This window comes from Xiphophorus hellerii, chromosome 11 (genome assembly GCF_003331165.1).
Source record: "Xiphophorus hellerii strain 12219 chromosome 11, Xiphophorus_hellerii-4.1, whole genome shotgun sequence".
NCBI classification, from domain to species: domain Eukaryota; kingdom Metazoa; phylum Chordata; class Actinopteri; order Cyprinodontiformes; family Poeciliidae; genus Xiphophorus; species Xiphophorus hellerii.
Genome location: NC_045682.1, coordinates 13,360,108 through 13,377,913, shown reverse-complemented (window position 1 = coordinate 13,377,913; position 17,806 = coordinate 13,360,108). Strand labels below are relative to the sequence as shown.

Below are 17,806 nucleotides of genomic sequence, written 5' to 3'. Positions count from 1 at the left end.
TTTTCACTATAACAAGTGAAAAATATTCACTTGTTATAGTGAAACGGGAATAATACAAATTATTTTGTATTTGTATTTTTGGAAAATACAAATTATTTTTTCTATTTTCCAAAAAACAATTTTTAAAATCACCCTTTCTATTACTGAGCTTAAATTTGCTTTTATCTGCAAATGCAAATGAAAAATGAGGCACAAACCCAAAAAAATGTAAAGAAAATTTGAACCTTGTGGCTCTTTTTATTCCAGCTATGTAGGTCAGGAGTAAATATAAGAAGCACAAATGTCAAATTATGTTGTAAATGTCATGCCCTATGCAACATTTTGGTAGATCTCTGTGGTTTACAATCTTTTTAAAAAGATTTTATTCATTTAAAACATTATGCTTTATTCAGATCAAATACAAAAGAAGATGGATTTTTCATGATTTTTCATGAACCTTCCTCGTTGCCTTTGAGGTAGATTTATGCATAATGTAAGGCAACTGTTTACATCACATCAATGCTGAATTATTCTCCACATTAAAAAAAAAACTAGTTTTAATGTATATGTTTGATTATTGGAACAGCAGGCTGCACATAGAGGGCAGTGTTTAATAAGAACAAAATATTGTAATCATGAGCATAATGCTAAATAAATTGTACCCAGTTCTCTTTCCAAGTATGCATCTTCTTGTTGTGCATCAACACACAAAAAAAAATAAGGCTGATTACACTTCCCCACTTTGTTACTCTTAAAAGCTCCCTTTCTCTCATTTTCTTGTAATTATTTTCTGAAGTATTCGTGGTCTCAGCCCAGATCTGATCTCCACACTCCTTTCTCAGTAAAGCAGTGCAATCAAAGATGTTTTAGTGAGGAAGGTTTAAATGATTTCAAGCTTGTGGCTCTCAGAAAGTCCACAGCTGACTTTGTGTTCATGAAATAACTTGGCCAAGGCCTCCATGTAGAGCGTGTGATAGTGATCAACCTGCTCCTCAGTCGGTGTGACACACTTGGGCACCGAGATTGGACTCCCAACTAAACAGAGACGGAACAAAAAGGGTTCAGATTGTTTTGCCATTAGTGCTTATTTTGGAGACGGGTGAAACACTCACCGACAGTAGTGACCGGTTTCCTGAAGGGCAGCAGAGCGAAGCGCTCGCCGACAAATAGACACGGAGCAAAACCCATGATGCTTTTAAACAAGTCCTGCAGCCGGCGGCCCAGGCTGTCGTCTGAGAAAATCACCTGCTGAAAGAGTTCGTTCTCCCCGAACGAGTAAACAGGAACCAGATCTGCTCTGTGGAGAGTCATCAGATATTACAGATGGTTTTCCACTAGAGAAGTTGTGTTTTCACAGGTCCTTTTTTTTTTTTTTTCCCCTGTGTTTTCTCACCCATGCTCAAGAGCCGTCCTCACAAATCCTTTCCTCTGCTTCATGACCACTCTGTTGATTCCAGGAGAAGATGCTAAAGACTCTGCTGCTCCTCCAACCACAATCACCACTGCATTTCCTTTACCACTTTTGGAGAGGAGGTGGACAAGGCTCGGCTTGCTGACTGGACACAGGCCTTCAGACACAAACAAAGCGAGGCCATCAGCAAGGCATCTAATAGCGGCAAACGATTCAAGGTAAAGTTGAACAGCATATTTTTCCTCCACAGTGATTCAAAAATCTACCAGGTTCTTGAAGGACTCTTAGCTTCTTGGACATTTTGTACCATAAGATTAAAAATAAGAATTTTATTGATATTTTGTGTGACAGAAAAACAAGTTAGTCCGTATTTGTGCAGGGTAGGAAAGTGGAAAATCTGAAAAGTGTGGTGTGCATTTGTAACGAGACAATATGTTGTAAACCTACCTTTCTTACGATTGCTGCAATTCTGTTTAGCTGTGTAAATCTGGAGATTGTTTTTTGTGCCATGCATTATTGACGTTCAAGCAACAATTTGAACATCAATTTGAAAGTGTTGCCACGGATTTCCAATTTACTTTGACTTGGCCATTTAACGCATGAATATGTTTGGATCCAAGCGTAACTCTGGCTGCATGTGTAGGGTTGACGGAGATGGAGGTGGAAAGGTGAATAATGTTTCCTGATCAAGTACAATTTAATCATCAAACTCCATCCTGGGAAAGAAAAAAAATCCCACAGCATGATGCTGCCATCTCCATGGCATGCTGCCGGTTGCTGTGTAACAGATGTAGATACCTGCTCTCATCAGGTACTCTCTGAAGAGTGGTATCTTGAACAGGCCTGCCAGTATTGCCAGGGTGCTCTTCACTCCAGGAAATGTCTCGGCGAAGCCGCAGCTCTCCGTGCTGAAGCAGGCAAAGGCTCCAACGCACATGATGCCGTGTGGATGGCTGCCGAGGATGTAGTTTTTATTCGGACTCAGGTCTGCTGTCTTTACCAGCTGAAAACAAAAAAAAAAAAAACCAAAAAACGTTTTTTTTGTTTTTCTGTAAGAGCAAACTCACTTGAGTTGTATGTCTGACTGCATGGAGATTAGGGGAAATGTTTCAAGCCAACTGGAGAGATTTCACTGTGAGAGTTAATGAAAGTGTTATGATTCATGGCCACTGGGATGAATGCTCATTATACGGGCTTTTATCTGATAAATGTATCGTCATATCTGCTGCGATAGAGAAGCAGATAATAGCAAGACTGGAGCTTTGTTATCATAATTAATATGTGCAGATTTCTCATCTCATAAAGGGGATTTTTGAGGGAACTTCTCTGAAAGAACTAGCAGTTTGTTAAACACGTGCAAACCAACATGATGAAAAACTGGGGTGCATTTTTTCCAAGTAAAAACAAACGTGATTCTTTCAATTTTGGCTCATCTGATCGGAAGATATTTTCTTCTAAATACTTTATTTTGTGGGGATTTTTATCAAATAATACCAAAAGAGAAAATTTTTGAAACAAACTGTTTCATTTAGTTTATCATCCATTCAGAGAAAATAACAATTTTTTTGAGATTTTATTTATAATTCTTTGAAGAAATATCCCTCAGAGATTCCTGTTTCCTGTCATGTTGAAATTCATTCAAAAACTGAAGATTTTGTTCTTATAGAGTAATTTACTCACTCAGATGTTGTACTATAAATTTTAAATAAAAATGTGATGGGAATAATCAAGTGTAAGCTGTGGAGGCAAAGGAAAAACCCCAAATGAATTTACAACCTTTGAACGTGAGGTGTTGAAAGAAGACGTAGAAACAAGGTAAAAGCTTTGGAGTCTCGACTCTGTTTGAAATATTTCACACATTTTGAATGCAGACAAGCGTCAACCAAAAATATTCGGTTGGGAAAAACTATCTGGATCATGTGCTGAACGTATTAAACATGGCAGTGCTGAATTAAACTTACCTTAATTGGAAAATACTCTCTGAACTGAAACCAAACCTTCCACTTCCTCACAAATGCTGTTCTTCTGCCCCCTGGTGGACATATGAAGGTTGTTAGCGACAGGACCAACTTTATTGAGACATTAGAAGTCTAGGAGTTTCTCATTATGGCAATAGATATGTCAGAGTAATTTTATTAATTTAAAGTGAGCATACAGGCGAAAAGGTAAAAAATAAGTAAATCTGGTTTGTCAGTTTAGGTGGGCAGCCATGTTTTCAAATGTTTGTTGAACAACATCCTGGTATCTTACTCTATTTTCACACCCCTGGTGGCTTTTATTAACAATAATCTGGCAAAAAGTTAGTTTTGACCACAGGAGAAAAAACACAAGACTTTTATGAAAAAATTATAAATTCCACAAACCTATGTCTTTGATTTTTACCTCTTTCTGGAGTTTGCCAGTCATTCACCATCCATATGAAGTAAAGAGTGGGCAGCGGCCACAGAGACGTAAACATAAGATACACCATCAAGATAATGCAAGCCAGTCCTGCAGAAGCACAATAATCCAGCCATGTTAGCTCCAGTTGTTAGGCATTCTTCATGAATGTCTTCATAAGGAGTCAGTAGCATGGTGGTGCTGCTGCTAGATGCAACAAAGAGTTAAAAAATAAAGATTGATTAAGAGGGCCTTACCTAAGAAGAGAAAGCTTAGCACCCACTGCAGGACGCTTATAGCCTCTAAAAACTCCTTCAGCTGGGTTTTTTCTTTCGTCATCGTTGCGACCTAAAGGGTCAGAGCAATAATTTTCACCAATCAATAACATTTTAAACTTGGCATAAATTCAATAAGGTTTATGGGTCTTACCACACCATATTTATGCTTGTAGGAATTAATTCAAGATAATAGAATCTATAACAGATCTCTTTATGATCGAAAACAGATTTTTTTTTTTTTTTTGGTAATCAGCAGCACAGCTTGTGTACCCAGCCCTCCTCGAGGGCCGAAATAAACTCCTGAATGGGTATGGCATTCAGCAGCCTGATCAAATGACTCGCTCATGAATGAGCTAACAGGCAAACTCGCGCACGATTATTCATTTGCTCACAAATAAAGCTTTTACGAGTCGGGCTGGTAGGACCACATAGGAGCCTTGGCTAGGTGCCAGCGTGGCAACGTAAAATACCTTTTATGAGCATTCTGCTTATAGCATAAAAGCCAGTACCTTACCTTACTGGAGTTTATTCTGAGGGTAATTTAAATGGATGAGTGTACGCTGCTTCCAACCACAGTTCACCACAGTGCACTTTGACCAGATCACCTACTGTGAGGCTGCTGATAACAAATCCACTCCCCCCGATACTTTGACATGCACGCTGTTTCTGAGATAGAGACATTGCAGAGATTTATAGTTGGGTACTTTGCATTTTGGATCCATAGAGCATCATCAGAGGCATGCACTGATTTTATGATTAGATTAGTGGTACTGTACTCTGTTTTTTCTCTCTGGCGATCAAAAAGATTACATGGTAACCTATTCAATCTAAAAGAATCCCTGTCACTGTCGACATGCTGTTTTTCTCTAATCTCTGCTCTTATTTTAGTATTAGTCTTTACTAACATATTACAAGTAAGGCTTGTTCAGTGTTTCTTTCTTGTGTTTCTGGTTGCTTCTACCTGATTTTTCTAACATAGGTATAATGAAACTCAGACCATCCAGCTGGTGTGTTCAAAAATCAGGAATTATAGGAAGTGAAAGTTTTCCACCCACTGAAAGAGATTTCAAATTGAATGGAAGACGACAGCACGAAAACAAAATACAAATAAAACTACGCCAGCATTATAAACAGACTAATAATGTTCCAATAAGATTTATTCTTCAGACCCGTGAATGTAGAAAATTGCAAGTATGCAAATTGTTCACATTTCCTAATATTTGTTCTTCATGTTAATTTCATAAATAAGTACTTCCTGTTATCATTACTACTTAGTAAGGAAATCCAAAAATGCCCTTATTCTCCAGCTTTTATAAAATATATTTCCATTGAGTTGTGTTCTTTGGATGACTTTGTTTTTCATTGCACTCTAAGTAAAGTCGAAATGTTCTTCTGTTCTGCTGCTGAATATCTCATCATCACTTTGTTCTCTAAAGAAGGGTGCGATTATTTGAAGGCTGTGATTATTTTTGCAGAAAATTCCTCTAGTTCCTCCTCTGGGCTTTTCTTTAATGTTCTACCTCATTTTACCTTTCAATGTGTGCAATAATTTTTTATTTAACTTTTGTGTTCAACTGAAGAAGGCTGTGATCATGAGTTTGTCTTGTGACCTATTCCCGATATTTGACAGTTTCTCAATAACGCCAACGCTGTAAACTCTACCTTAAGACGACTTCTAAGAGTAGAAAGTTGCTGTAAATTTATATAAATGCTTTACAGTCCATTATTAATCATATTCTTATGTATCATGCTGGACAATATTAAACAGGCTGCTGTAAAGGGGCAAACAGATGTCCTTTTATTTATGAGTGACTGCTCTCACCAGGTGGGACATGGGGTCCAGGCACAGATTTTATGCATAATCTCTTTCTGGCAGTTCACTTGCTCAAAAGTGTACGTTTTTATTTACCTCCATCCATACGTTGTGTTCTGGCTAAATATCCCGTCATTATTCATATAAGAAATAGCAGAAATTATTTCTTTTGGCTAGATCCAGCTGTTAACTATATTCCAGACATTTTCAATGAAATTGGGGTGGGGCTTTGGTGAGGCCAGTCAGGAAGTCATCGTTATTTACAATGATTTAACATCCTGTTGTGTTCAAGGTTCAACCATCAGCATCTCCTACCTGGAAACAGCCAGAAGTATGCCTGAGGCTTGTTGATGGCTGGTGCAGTTCAGCTGGCTAAGGGTCAATTATTTGGGGTGTATGTATAATTTTGACCCCATATTTTTTTGTTTTTAAAAATTGTTCCATCCTGAACAGATGATGACAGCCTGGAAACTTCTGACTGACACTGTAAGATTGATTTAGCTCATTGATTGGTTTGTATTTCAGGAAAAGCTTATCGGCATACAGTTTGACATTTTATCATGTTACAACCACAAAGTTCAACACATTTCAATCTTATTTCATAAATCAATGTAGACTGGTGCATGGGTCATGTGCAGTTTTATTGTTAAAGCCAAAACTTTTAATTGGAGTCTCGTCTGATCACAGCACTTTTTTGCACTGCCTCCCAAAGCAGGACTTTCTTTGGCTTTTTTTGAACAGTGGGTTTGTAGCGACTAATAGTTGTGAGTTATGAACTTCTGGCTACTTCTCACATCGTGGTTCTCCTTGCCCAAACCACAGACTGTCAGGTCTTGTACCAGTTATTACCATTACTGGTAATGGTAATAACCATTACCAGGTTATAGATTGAGAAGAACTCGTATTCAACGATTAGGATGTTGTTTTGCCGTCTTCATCTATTATTTGCACTGAAGTTTGTTTAAAAATATCAGAGTAAAGGGGTCTGAATACCACTCAAATCGACTTACGTGACGATATATACATTTTCATTCAAATCTCCATTTCTGATTTTCATTGAAATAAGGGTTTAGTCCACCTTGTAGCACCCGTCTTGCTTTTATGGCAAGATTTCAGCTCTGAAGAAAATGAAGGGTCCACTGCACTGAACCCCATTGAAAACCTATTCCACCAAATATTGATTTCTGAATTCTTCGTGAGTTAAAACATTAGTTTTGTTGTTTCTAAGTTAATATGAACTTGTTTTCTTTGCATTATTTGATGTCTGAAAGCACTGCATCTTTTTTTGTTATTTTGACCATTTCTCGTTTAAATGCTACATTTTTGCTTGGAATTTCGGAAGCATGTCAGTAGTTGGTAAAGTAAAAGAACAATGTTCCTTTCACTCAAACATAAACCTACAAAGAGTGAAATCAGAGAAACGGACCATTTTAAGTGGTCTCTTACTTTTGTCCAGACCTGTATATTTTACCATTATTTTCATACCACGTGACATCACAGTGATGGTCCACCAAAATTATAATTAGCTTTATTAACAATATTGCTTCATTACTATTATCATTATTTTATTTTATTATTTTACACAAAGCAACCCACAGAGTTTAATATAAGTGCAGGTACACGTCGGATGAATCCGCTGCTATTATTAGTAGAAACACAGCAGCATCTCCCCACAGCTGGACCCAGCGCCCCCTCTGACGCTTCCCCCCCTCCTTCCGAAAACACAAGCAGTCGTCTGCTCTGAGGAAGTAGCCCCGCTGTATGAATATTAATATAAATGCAAATGCACGGTGAGGATGCCCAGCGCCTCAGCCAACGCAGCGCGCTGATGTCTGCGCATTTTTTGTTTTGACGTTTTTATTTACCCCTCTCATCTTCCTCCTCCTCCTCCTCCTTTTCCTCTTTCTCCTCTTCCTCTCTGAACCGTCTGAACTGAGCTGGAAGCATGGCTCCTTTTCCCTCGGAGTTGTCGGACCCTCGCCGAGGATCTGTTTGTGTACCTTCGCACTGAAGCAGCGTCATGGGCAGCGCGCAGACCGCACACCGGCCAGCCTCCGCCGCGCCTCTGCTTTAGTAGAAGACACACAGCGCGCTGTTTGTTATGAAAATGGAAGAGGTTTCGCGTCAGGAAAAGGCGTCAGTCCGGTGATCTGCGTCTGAATTTCGGATTTTTCATCCCCGCGTCAATTGACACATCCGAGATTGGATTTTCTCCCTTCTTCCCCCTGTCGCTTCTGTCTGCCAAGACAGCTGTGTCATCAACAACCGGCGTGGTTTTGTTGTTGTCTGATTTTTTTTTTTTTCTTTTACTCCCCACTCTTACGAGTCTGGGCAACTGGCTAGAGTCTCTGCGCCAACCAGATCCTGTCCTCTCCCAGGTATGTATCACACCTTTATTATACTACCGAGGCCCGTGTTTTGCTCCGTAAATCAGCGCATGAGTCGCTTGCATCGCCTAACCCACATAGCCAGCTGTCAGCGTCCAAATGCGCCGTCCGTGTGTGTATGTTAAGCGGAGGAGAATTTGTGGCTGGATGGCGCAGAGACGTCCGGCCTAATTGGTGTGTTTTTTTGGGGGTTGTTTTTTTTTACGCGTAAATTTGAGCCCCGGGTTGACAGCGAGCCCGATGTGTGCTCACAAGCCGGATTTTTCAACCTTGAGGACTCGCAGCCTCTGACGGTAAAGATACGGGGCCTTTATTTCTTGACAACAGAGGGAAGATGTGCCAGCATGATCCCCGCGCAGCGCTTTTTCTGGGGGGGGGGGGGGGAGTAAGAGGGGGGAGGCTTCAGTCGTGACAAGCCCTTATTAATATTTCACCATAAAACAAGCCACCAACCATCATCAGCTGACTGGATATGTATGAACACGCTCTGCTTTGTTTTTTTTGTTTTTTTTTCATTTTAATTTTAAAGTCGAACCAAAATAGTGACAGTGATCTGTATTTGGAAACCATTTCCATGGCGCGATGGAGGAAGGGGAGAAAAAAAAAAAAGCATCTGCATGTTTGCGCTTATAGCAAGAGGAGTGGGGCTGTAAATACAGCAAGGTTGAATGTGTGTGCGGGGTAAATGGGCGGTATTTCTGCGATTGTGGAAAATACGAGTGACGTTGTGATGTGTATGCGCGTAAAGTGTGTGTGTGCGCAGCCAGGTGAGGACGTGTTGGCGCGTCTTGGGAGGTGCAGGTGTCTGGACATCTTTTGGTGATTTTTCTTTCCCCTTCAGCAAAAAGGAAAAGAAAAAAAGCCATTCGGTGATTATTGCTCCGTTAAATGCCGCAGTAAACCACGGTGGACCTTTAACATTAAAGCACGTTGATCAGTTGTGAAATACACACAGAATTTAGACGACTCAGCACCGTTTCAACCCGCTCATTTTTCCACGGGCGTGACTGTCACTCAGAATGAAAAAGCACACGTACAGAGAGATTTCTCTCTGCGTTCACACCCTGCACCGATCAAACGGATTGTAAGAATTTAACCCCTTTTTTGAAAGCAATTGTCTGTTTAGCCTTTGATTTTATTGATCCTTACATTGTTCCCCTATTAAATCTGTCTCTGTTAGAGGCTGCTGTTGAACCAACACTGAAAAACCCCACCTCAGCTACAAAAGGGCAAAGGTATTTGCTCCTTTACTGATTTGTTGTTAACATCAAACAAATCAAAACATATCTAAAATGCGGTTTTAATTTGATAATGTCATTTATATTTGAAAAAAAAAAGAACCTATTCAAAGAAACTTAATCCAACTAATTGTCATCTTTGTTAACTCACAAGTCAACCACATTTTTCTTTAAAAAAAAGTTGAATTCAGTATTACTAGCCACACCCTGACTACTACCAGCATTAAATATCACTTAAAAGGAACAACAAGAAGTGGGCTAAAGAATACCAAACCAGAGCAAGAGCCATTATTATCCACAAACGGAGGAAAAATGACTCAAAGACTGCATCAGTCTCACCAAAAACAAGAAAAACTCTAAGGAACTGCAGGCCTCATTTGCCTCAGGAAAGGTCGGGTTTCATAATTCAACTGCAGGAATAGAAAAAGGGCAAAAAATGTTGTATCCATGGGAGAGTTTTAAGGGGAAAAGCACTGCTTATTTAGGAGGACACCGAGAACTGTCGGGAGGTTTTGGACTGGCTTGAATCGGATTGCGATGCTGTGGTGTGACCTTAAGCAGGCCGTTTATTCTCTAAAATCCTCTAAAATGGTAAAATCAAAGCAATTCTGCCATTCTTTGTATCTCCTTTTTTGTTTTATCAAGGTGACTTGTCGAGCCTTTCCCTAACAACAGCTAACACGCATCGATCATTTGAAAAGACCGGCTAAGCTCAGCTTGTTTCAAGTTAGTTTTTATTTTTTAACTTGTCAAAGCACAAAATGTTACTTAAATAGCGATAAAATTCAAATCTATTTTGACGAGGTGATGAACCCTGTAAATAGCTAAGATGTAACCCATTACTAGCAAAGGCTGCCTCAAGGTTACAAAGTTAAACTTGCTAGCATGCTAGCATGCTAGTTAAACTTGCTAGCATGCTAGCAAGTTTAACTTTATAACTGCAAGTATAGTTTAGAAGTCTGGCTTGGTTGCAAGTTTGAGTTTTGCATTAGCAATTTCACTAAATTAAACGTTATTGCATAAAACGTTATTGTAATAATAATATTAAAACATTAAATCCAAGAGACATCTAATCATTTTTTTCTGACACTGCTGTATAATTGTCAATGAGTCCCTTAAAGGTTAATAAACTTATTCTGAAAGTATTAATTTAACCTTTTAGCTAAAGCAAAGCATAAAATGATACTAAAATAAAAATGTTTTTAATTTCCCCCACTAAACCTCTGAAATTCTCTTTACAGTGTAAAACATAGAGGTTAAAAATGTTGGTATATTCATTAGCTAGACTTCTTTCAAAGTGGTCACATTTGCGCGACAGCTTTATTTTTTCATTCGAAACATTCAAAAGCCTCGTGGTTTTCAAGGAAAATCCTAAATTCAGCCTACAAATCCAAAGCTAAGCAGTCATGTGACTCATTATCTATTACCAAATGGAGAATTAAAAGCACATTTCATCCTGTTTGAATGTTAAAAGAGACATGAAGATATATCTTTACCGGTTTTGCATGTTCAGAGCTTGAATTTAGGTGAACTACCAGCAGGTCTGCTTTGACCTTGGATATGCAGATTTTAGAGAAGAAAAAAAAAAAATCCTCCTATCCACGCCTTTTTATAATTCTTAAGCTAACACATGTTCAGGAGCAGGATGTGTCTCTGCGTGCAGTTTGGTGAAACCAGCGGAGCAGGGGTGGGTGAGAGCAGCTGTGAATCTGGGGTCACTGAGTGCGTGTGTTGAGATATACACGCTAAGCAGTGTGTCTTCAGCGCAGAGGGAGGAGGGGACGGGGACTGAAGCCTGCACCACCTGTCATTGTCTGTTGTGCTCACCTGGTGATCCTAAAATTCACTCCGGAGATTTGATTAAATCTGAGAACAGCAGCTCTGAGTTTGTATTTCAGTCGATTTTGTGTTTTTGTTTTTTCGGTCCGCTGAAAAGAGCAGATAACGCAGACTGGGCGAGAGTGAACGGGCAGGTTGGATCAGATCTGCAAATTGTCTTTATTATTCAGTTCTTGTGATTGCAGTGGATCATTTTTAATTTGAAAAGAAGCATGATGATTACTGTTTGGAGAAAACGAGAGCGCTCTGATTGGACGGGAGGACGGGGATGATGCAGACATTTTAAGCCCAGGATAGCCATGCCTGGTGAGCATTAGAGGATTTCTTCTCTTTTTTTTCCTGTGGATTTCCTAAAACACCCAAACAGACTGTGCCCTTGGAATTTGAGCAGCAGCAGGGCATTAGGTTAGTAATACTAAGGCACATATCTCCTGTTGACCATTGGTGCAGTTTAAAAAGAAGACAGCTGCAGTCAGGATCCACTGGCTATAGTCTACATTGTATATTTTCATTTTAGGAGACTTCATTCTTCTTTTGTTGTGATTCTAAAACGACCTATAGTTAAACGTTTTCACATCCGATGTGATTTATTTGAAATGATTTGTGAATATTTATATGCCCAGAAATTGATGTAGTAAATTTCACCAACACGTTTGGCTTCGCTTTCACCAACATGCTGTACAGATTGAGAAGTGAGAGAAGACTTGATTAACTGATTTGATGTTTAAGTTAACCCGTTTTTTTAATGGGATCTTTCACTTTCAATCATTGTTTAGTGGAAACTTGTGAAACTGAACTTTTTATCCCAGCCATGTCAGTGCAAGTAAATGAAGGTCAAACAATAATTTGAAGATAAAACATGAGAACCTGCTTAGTTAATTTTGTAATTATTTTTTATGTGTCATTTAAAGCTATTTTTGCAGCCTGCTTTCTATAAGGACATTATATAGTTTGGAAATGGAATCGGGCTTTTTACTTTTAACCCACCTGTTTACATCTTTATACATGAATTGTTTTGTTAATCTAACTAAACCTTGCATTTTTAAACATATGAAAGGTAGAAAGGTTGATTTTCTCCTTTTCTGTTGGAGAGCTTTATAAACAGTTATTGGTCTGTTCTCAATAATATTTTGGGTTCTAAAGAATTGGGCTCCGGTCATTTTGCAGCTGTATCATTTTCTAGTTTTGCAGTTTTTGTGGCTCCTAACACAACTTTCCCTGGTTAAAAACAAAGAAGCAGTTCATGATTGGACGATTAGTTTTAGCACTGATCTGGATTAATTTTGCATCATTTTCAACCCTCATTTGCAACCAATTATTTAAGGTAAAATGCCCTAGAATCTATTAATAGTTTACTTTAGAATGTAAAATGTGGTTATGTGACTCAAAGACATTATGGAAACCAGCTTGAGTTACATATGTAGTGACATCTAAGTTGAAATAGAAAGTCTTCAGAAATCAAATACATGAAATATGTGGCCTCTTATGATCATTTGACATTAATTTGTCATAAAACACAACTGAAAGAAGAAATAAAGGGATGTTTAGGTACACTGATATGAAATGTTTTGTTGATACAAAGAAAAGATTAGAAGTAGGAATAAAATGGCAACAAAAATGTACAAAATTGGGGTACAAAAGAGCAAAATGGAGAATTACCACAGAGCCTAATAATAGAGGATGAATCTGAACTGACAGCTACAAGTTCCTCAACCAGGAATATTTAATGTTGTGTTTAAAGTAACAAACAATTTATTTCTATTTCGTACTCATCAAAGAGTAAATAATGAAAGGAAAATGCATTATTGATGAAATCCAGTTGCTAATGGTAAAACAAATAGAATAGTGTGGATGTGTTTAATATGCATGCCTTTATGTTTTTAATGACGATGTTTCCTAGTGCTGAGCCAAAAAAATATTCATATTTAATATTAATTTTAACTTGTTCTATCAGCTTATCTTGAAGCAGATACTGTTTTTTTTTATGTCAGTGATATTCACTAGTATAACAGCCCCAGTTTTAATCAAGTTCTCTGTAAGACTGCATTTTGTAGATTACTACTACTACCTTTTCAGTGTCTCACATCGGTCACACCGCTCATTATAAATAGGTGTAAAGGTAAAGGTTCTTCCTGATGGCGCCTTGATTAAAGGGCACGCCATTTAACCAACCATGTCCTGGTTACAAATGCTGCCTCAGACATCTGTAGATACTTTCCTCATTTGTCTGCTGTCTTCACTGGCTCTTCGCTTCGTACCTGCGCTCCCTAACACGAAACTCTGACTTGCACGCGCGATAAAAACATGGAGACATGTAGACTGTTTCAAAACCACTACAATTTTCTTTCTTTCTTTCTACAAGAACAAATAAATAGTTTCGGTAGCACTTTATTTGACGGGGTGTGCATAAGACTGACATGACATGATCATAAACATGGCGTAACACATGTTGTGAACATGAAAGAGTTTTTATGAATGTTTATGACTTGTCATGAAGTGTCATTTGGTAAATAATGGCACTTTTAATACAAAGTTGCTTTAAAACTTGTATTAAGTCCATCAAAATGGTCAACTTTGCATTAAAGGTGTCGTTAAACACCAAATGACACTTCATGTCAACAGTCATAAAGACTCTTTCATGTTTACGTCAGTCTTATTCACACCCCAAATAATGGCAACACTCAAATAAAGTGTTGCCATAGCTTCTAGTATTACTTTAATATACATATGACGTATGCAACATAATTTTTGTTGTGTTGTTTCTGATGCACTGGATGCATGATCTGATGGAGGGAAAAAAAGCATGGCATTTTGTGCAGAGGTCTCCTGCACAAAATGAGGATGAGGATGAAGGGGCTTCGTTTAGCTTTACAAATAGCCACTTACTTCTCTTGCTTCATCTGGGAGCTCCCTCTGCAGTCACATTATTGAATGTTTTTTTTTTTTTTTTTTTCTCCCAGAGTGCTCCGGCTTTTAAAAGCTCATACATGTCTGCTCTACGTCTGAGCTGAAGATGACTGGGATGCATGCGGGCAAATTAACCAATGGGATTTCAAATTAAATGCTCCTTTTAAAGGCCCTTCTTTCTGGATAGTAAGCGTCTTATGGTATCCAGTTTTCACTGCAGAGTGTAGTCAAGGGTAATGATGTGTGGTAATGATTTCCTTGAGGCAACTCATCTTTGTTCATTTCCCTCTGTTTTCCTCTCATTAAACCTTTCAAAGTCATTTGCATGGTACTATGCAAAATAAATAAAGTTGGGCACCAGCAGCTCTTCCCCTCTTCTCGGCACTGAGAGCCCAGTCTGAAGCCATTTTAACTACTTTGTGTTTGCTGGTTTTACAGGATTATTCAATAAGATAAGGTACAGCAATTATTATTATTCTTTTTTTGTATATCTAAACTAAGCTTTTAGCCCTAAAGTACTTGTATAATTTTAATGTACATGCTTAGAAATGCAAACTGCTTGGCCCAGCTTAGTGTGTTAATGTGGTTGCTCTCATTAATGTTCTACATTTATGCTAAGACCTTCAGAAGACCTTGAATGTTTTTCAGAAAACTTAGAAGAGGTGGAAACTTCTTCCTGGTGGCTGGCAGATGCTACAAACAGTGAAGAATATGTTGCCCGACCCTTCCTCCACTAAGATGTCACTATATTAAAACGTATCTGAAACTGATGGGGAGCAGAAGGCGCTCAGAAATCTCTTATAGACGTAATTTATTGTCTGCTAGTTTGCTAAAGGTCAGAGTGAAGCAGCGAAAGAACTCAACACAACAGGAGCAGTCTGTGAAGGAGGCGCCGGCACGCAGCAACTTAAAGAAATGCAAATCTGAACTGTAGTATATCTTCAGCATGCTTTGTAAATGTCAGAGCAATCGTGCCTCACACTGAAATGTATCCCACATGCTTGGCTACCTGTCAGCGAAATAAACTCTCCACTTATTGATTCTGAAAACAAGCATGTTTTAGATTTCAAATTTCACAGACCCCAAAGGAGTTGCTGGGCCTTCAAAAAGTATTTATAGCTCTTTCACTTTTTTACCACAAACTTCAGTGGATTTTGGGGTATTTTTTAGTGACAGACCAGCACGAGGTGGCGCATGTTTTTATCTAAACTTGTAGCTGTGATATTAAGCGCATGATTTTGGCCAACTGCAAGCCGGACTTCTTATGGCCTTTTTGCCTCATTCATCAGAGACAGATTCGAGAAGTCTCTTAATGTTGTTGTTTTTTTTTGTTGTTTTTTTTACCAGCAATACATTGCAAATAACACAGAGACGTTTCACTCTCGTACAACAGCCTGTTCACAAGACAAATGTGTTTTTAGAAGAAGACATTGCACAGAAGTTGTCTCACCGTTGAAGATCACATGGATTCATGCGTCTGATGACAATTCAGTCACATTTTTTATCTGCCAGGTGTCCAATCCCACAATTATAGTAAAATTAGCTAAACACTGACACCTTTGGGTACTTTAATGTCTGTAATCTGTGATCACCTGACATTTGCCCCTTTTTTAAAATTTCTGTCAGTTGCCTGAACAATCTAATGACAAGAAAACAAATTGCCCGATTGAGGCCCTGGGCTGAGAACCTGTCAGTCACTCATGTAGAGCCAATAAAGCAGATGATTGACATTAACTTGTCTGATACTTTAAAAGCTTTTACAAGGCAGCCAAAACAGCAGAAGACACACAATGCAATGCAAAGTATTTACACTAATTTAAACTTGCCATATTTTCCAGACTGCAGTTCAAACCTCAGTCTGTTTTATTGGCATTTATTGCAAAATCACATATATTCAGCATATACACATGAAGTGGAAGGATCAAAAACTTTAAAATACCATCCCCAGTGTGAAGCATGGTGTTGGCAGTATCATGCTGTGGGGGAGAGTCTGTTAGGGTGTGCAAAAACAACAATCACTTTTCAGTGAGAAAACAACCCTAAGGATGCAGCCAGAGCTGCAATAAAAATCTTTATTTCAAACTATATTGATGTATTGGAATGGCCCAAAATAAATCTAAGTGAGAATCTGTGGCAAGAGCTGAAAATTGATGTTTATATGCCGTCTATCCGGTGTGGTTGAGCTTGTCTTGGTTCTCAAAAAGAAAGAGAAAAAAATGTCCGTCTGCCTGGTTGTGTCATATCCCCAGCGATGCGTAACTCTGGTCGCAGTGAAAGGTGATCCTACAAACACAATCACATTTTTCAGACGTTTTGTTGTAAAAAAAACAATTGAAAATCATTTCCTGCTTTTTGCGTTACCTTGTGTTGGACTATCGCATAATGGGTTTTCTGTAGCATAACAAAATTTGAAAAAGTTCGAGTGGTGTGAAAGGCACTTCAAGTGACGCTGTAGTGAGTCTGGTGACTTTGTCACGCTTTCGTTTCACGTTCTGCACGGTCCCGTCTTTAAATTTAAAGTGAGCCACTTATAATCTACTACTAAAATGCTGGTGAACAGTGTTGGGCTGAAATAACCGGGCCAGGAGAAAGAAAAGAATGAGGTGGGAGAGTGGTGTGTGGGTATGCGTTTGCTTATCCTAGACAGCCTACGCTGTGACCCGCTTAGCGGGGGATTTTTGAGCTGAAAGGAGGAGGTTGATTCAAACGTTGAACGACCACTCGTGGCCTACCTGGCTTTGCTAATCACACCAACGCTGCTGTGACATCACCAGCCAGTTAAAAGAAAAGCCATTCGACAAATGCAGCAGGGGGCATAAAACTGAGCAGAAATGAGATGAGTTCATGCCATGTGATTGGCTGATTCACTCTGTTTTTACAAGCCATTGGATGGATGTACTTAATAAATTGGTGGGTAGAGTGTGCTTGTTGTGCTGAATTAATGAAAAAATGATGATCAAACTCAAACGGCTTAATAAATATGATTAACTCTAGAAAATCGATCAGCTTTGAGCTTGACTAACCCAGTTAAAGTGAGAACCAGTAACGGCACATTTGATTATTTCAACCAAACCCATAGACTGAAACCCAGATAAGTGTGGGTATATTGGTTGATTGTATATTTAAAAAAAGCTAATTTATTTATTTACTTATTAATTTATTACGTTCAGGGTTATCCACTAAGAACAATCGTTAAACAGACTTAAAAACATTTGATTTTTGTTACATCTAATTTCCTTTAGGTCAACAAAATTGCACCTTGCTGGTTTTTCCTGTGTATTTTATCCTTTTCAAACACTGACAGCTGATTATTCCCCCTCAAATAAAGCTTTCTAAGGCATGTTATGTTTTGTTTTGTTTTGCTTGTGCCATCATCTCTGGGAAGATGTGAGTCAAGCCCACAAAGAACAGCTGTGAGGCAAATCGTATGTAAAGTGCACTGTGATGTTCATCTGATTCCTGTTTCGCTTTGGGCTATTGGACTTTGCCTAATTGTTGCTGAATAGTTTATGAGGTTTGTCATGTTGTGGCAGGGACAGCCTGGTGCTACAGGATATAGAGCGTTAGGCTTCTTA

The 17,806-nt window shown here is 38.7% G+C and overlaps 2 protein-coding genes across 3 annotated transcripts in view; one reads left to right on the top strand and one right to left on the bottom strand.

Annotated features, from left to right (window-relative positions):
• Positions 1–208: 208 nt before the first annotated feature.
• On the bottom strand, positions 209–7,836 carry mogat3b (monoacylglycerol O-acyltransferase 3b). Of its 2 annotated transcripts, none has more exons than XM_032576555.1 (8): positions 7,726–7,836; positions 4,027–4,117; positions 3,773–3,880; positions 3,352–3,422; positions 2,189–2,393; positions 1,373–1,547; positions 1,092–1,276; positions 209–1,014 (listed from the first exon to the last, which is right to left on the bottom strand). In XM_032576555.1, exons 1-8 carry the CDS (start codon positions 7,732–7,734, stop codon positions 860–862), a joined length of 999 nt encoding a protein of 332 aa, XP_032432446.1. In that variant the 5' UTR covers positions 7,735–7,836; the 3' UTR covers positions 209–859. The 2 variants fall into 2 exon arrangements, with proteins under 2 accessions (XP_032432446.1, XP_032432447.1); XM_032576556.1 differs by lacking the exon at positions 7,726–7,836 and adding an exon at positions 4,562–4,738.
• Positions 7,837–8,123: 287 nt separating this feature from the next.
• The window catches only part of nyap1 (neuronal tyrosine phosphorylated phosphoinositide-3-kinase adaptor 1), a 32,318-nt gene continuing 22,635 nt past the window's right edge, over positions 8,124–17,806 (top strand). Inside the window, exon 1 of the mRNA XM_032576553.1 lies at positions 8,124–8,238. The gene's annotated coding sequence lies outside the window, so the exon portion shown is untranslated. The remainder of the gene's footprint in view (positions 8,239–17,806) is intronic.

Bases quoted from the DNA above. Each gene is read 5' to 3' on its own strand.
- mogat3b (XM_032576555.1), bottom strand. The intron at 3,881-4,026 runs GTAAGGCCCTCT...GTGCTTCTGCAG, and splicing joins GCTAAGCTTTCTCTTCTTAG to GACTGGCTTGCATTATCTTG. The intron at 2,394-3,351 runs GTAAGTTTAATT...TTTTGTTTTCAG, and splicing joins GAGAGTATTTTCCAATTAAG to CTGGTAAAGACAGCAGACCT.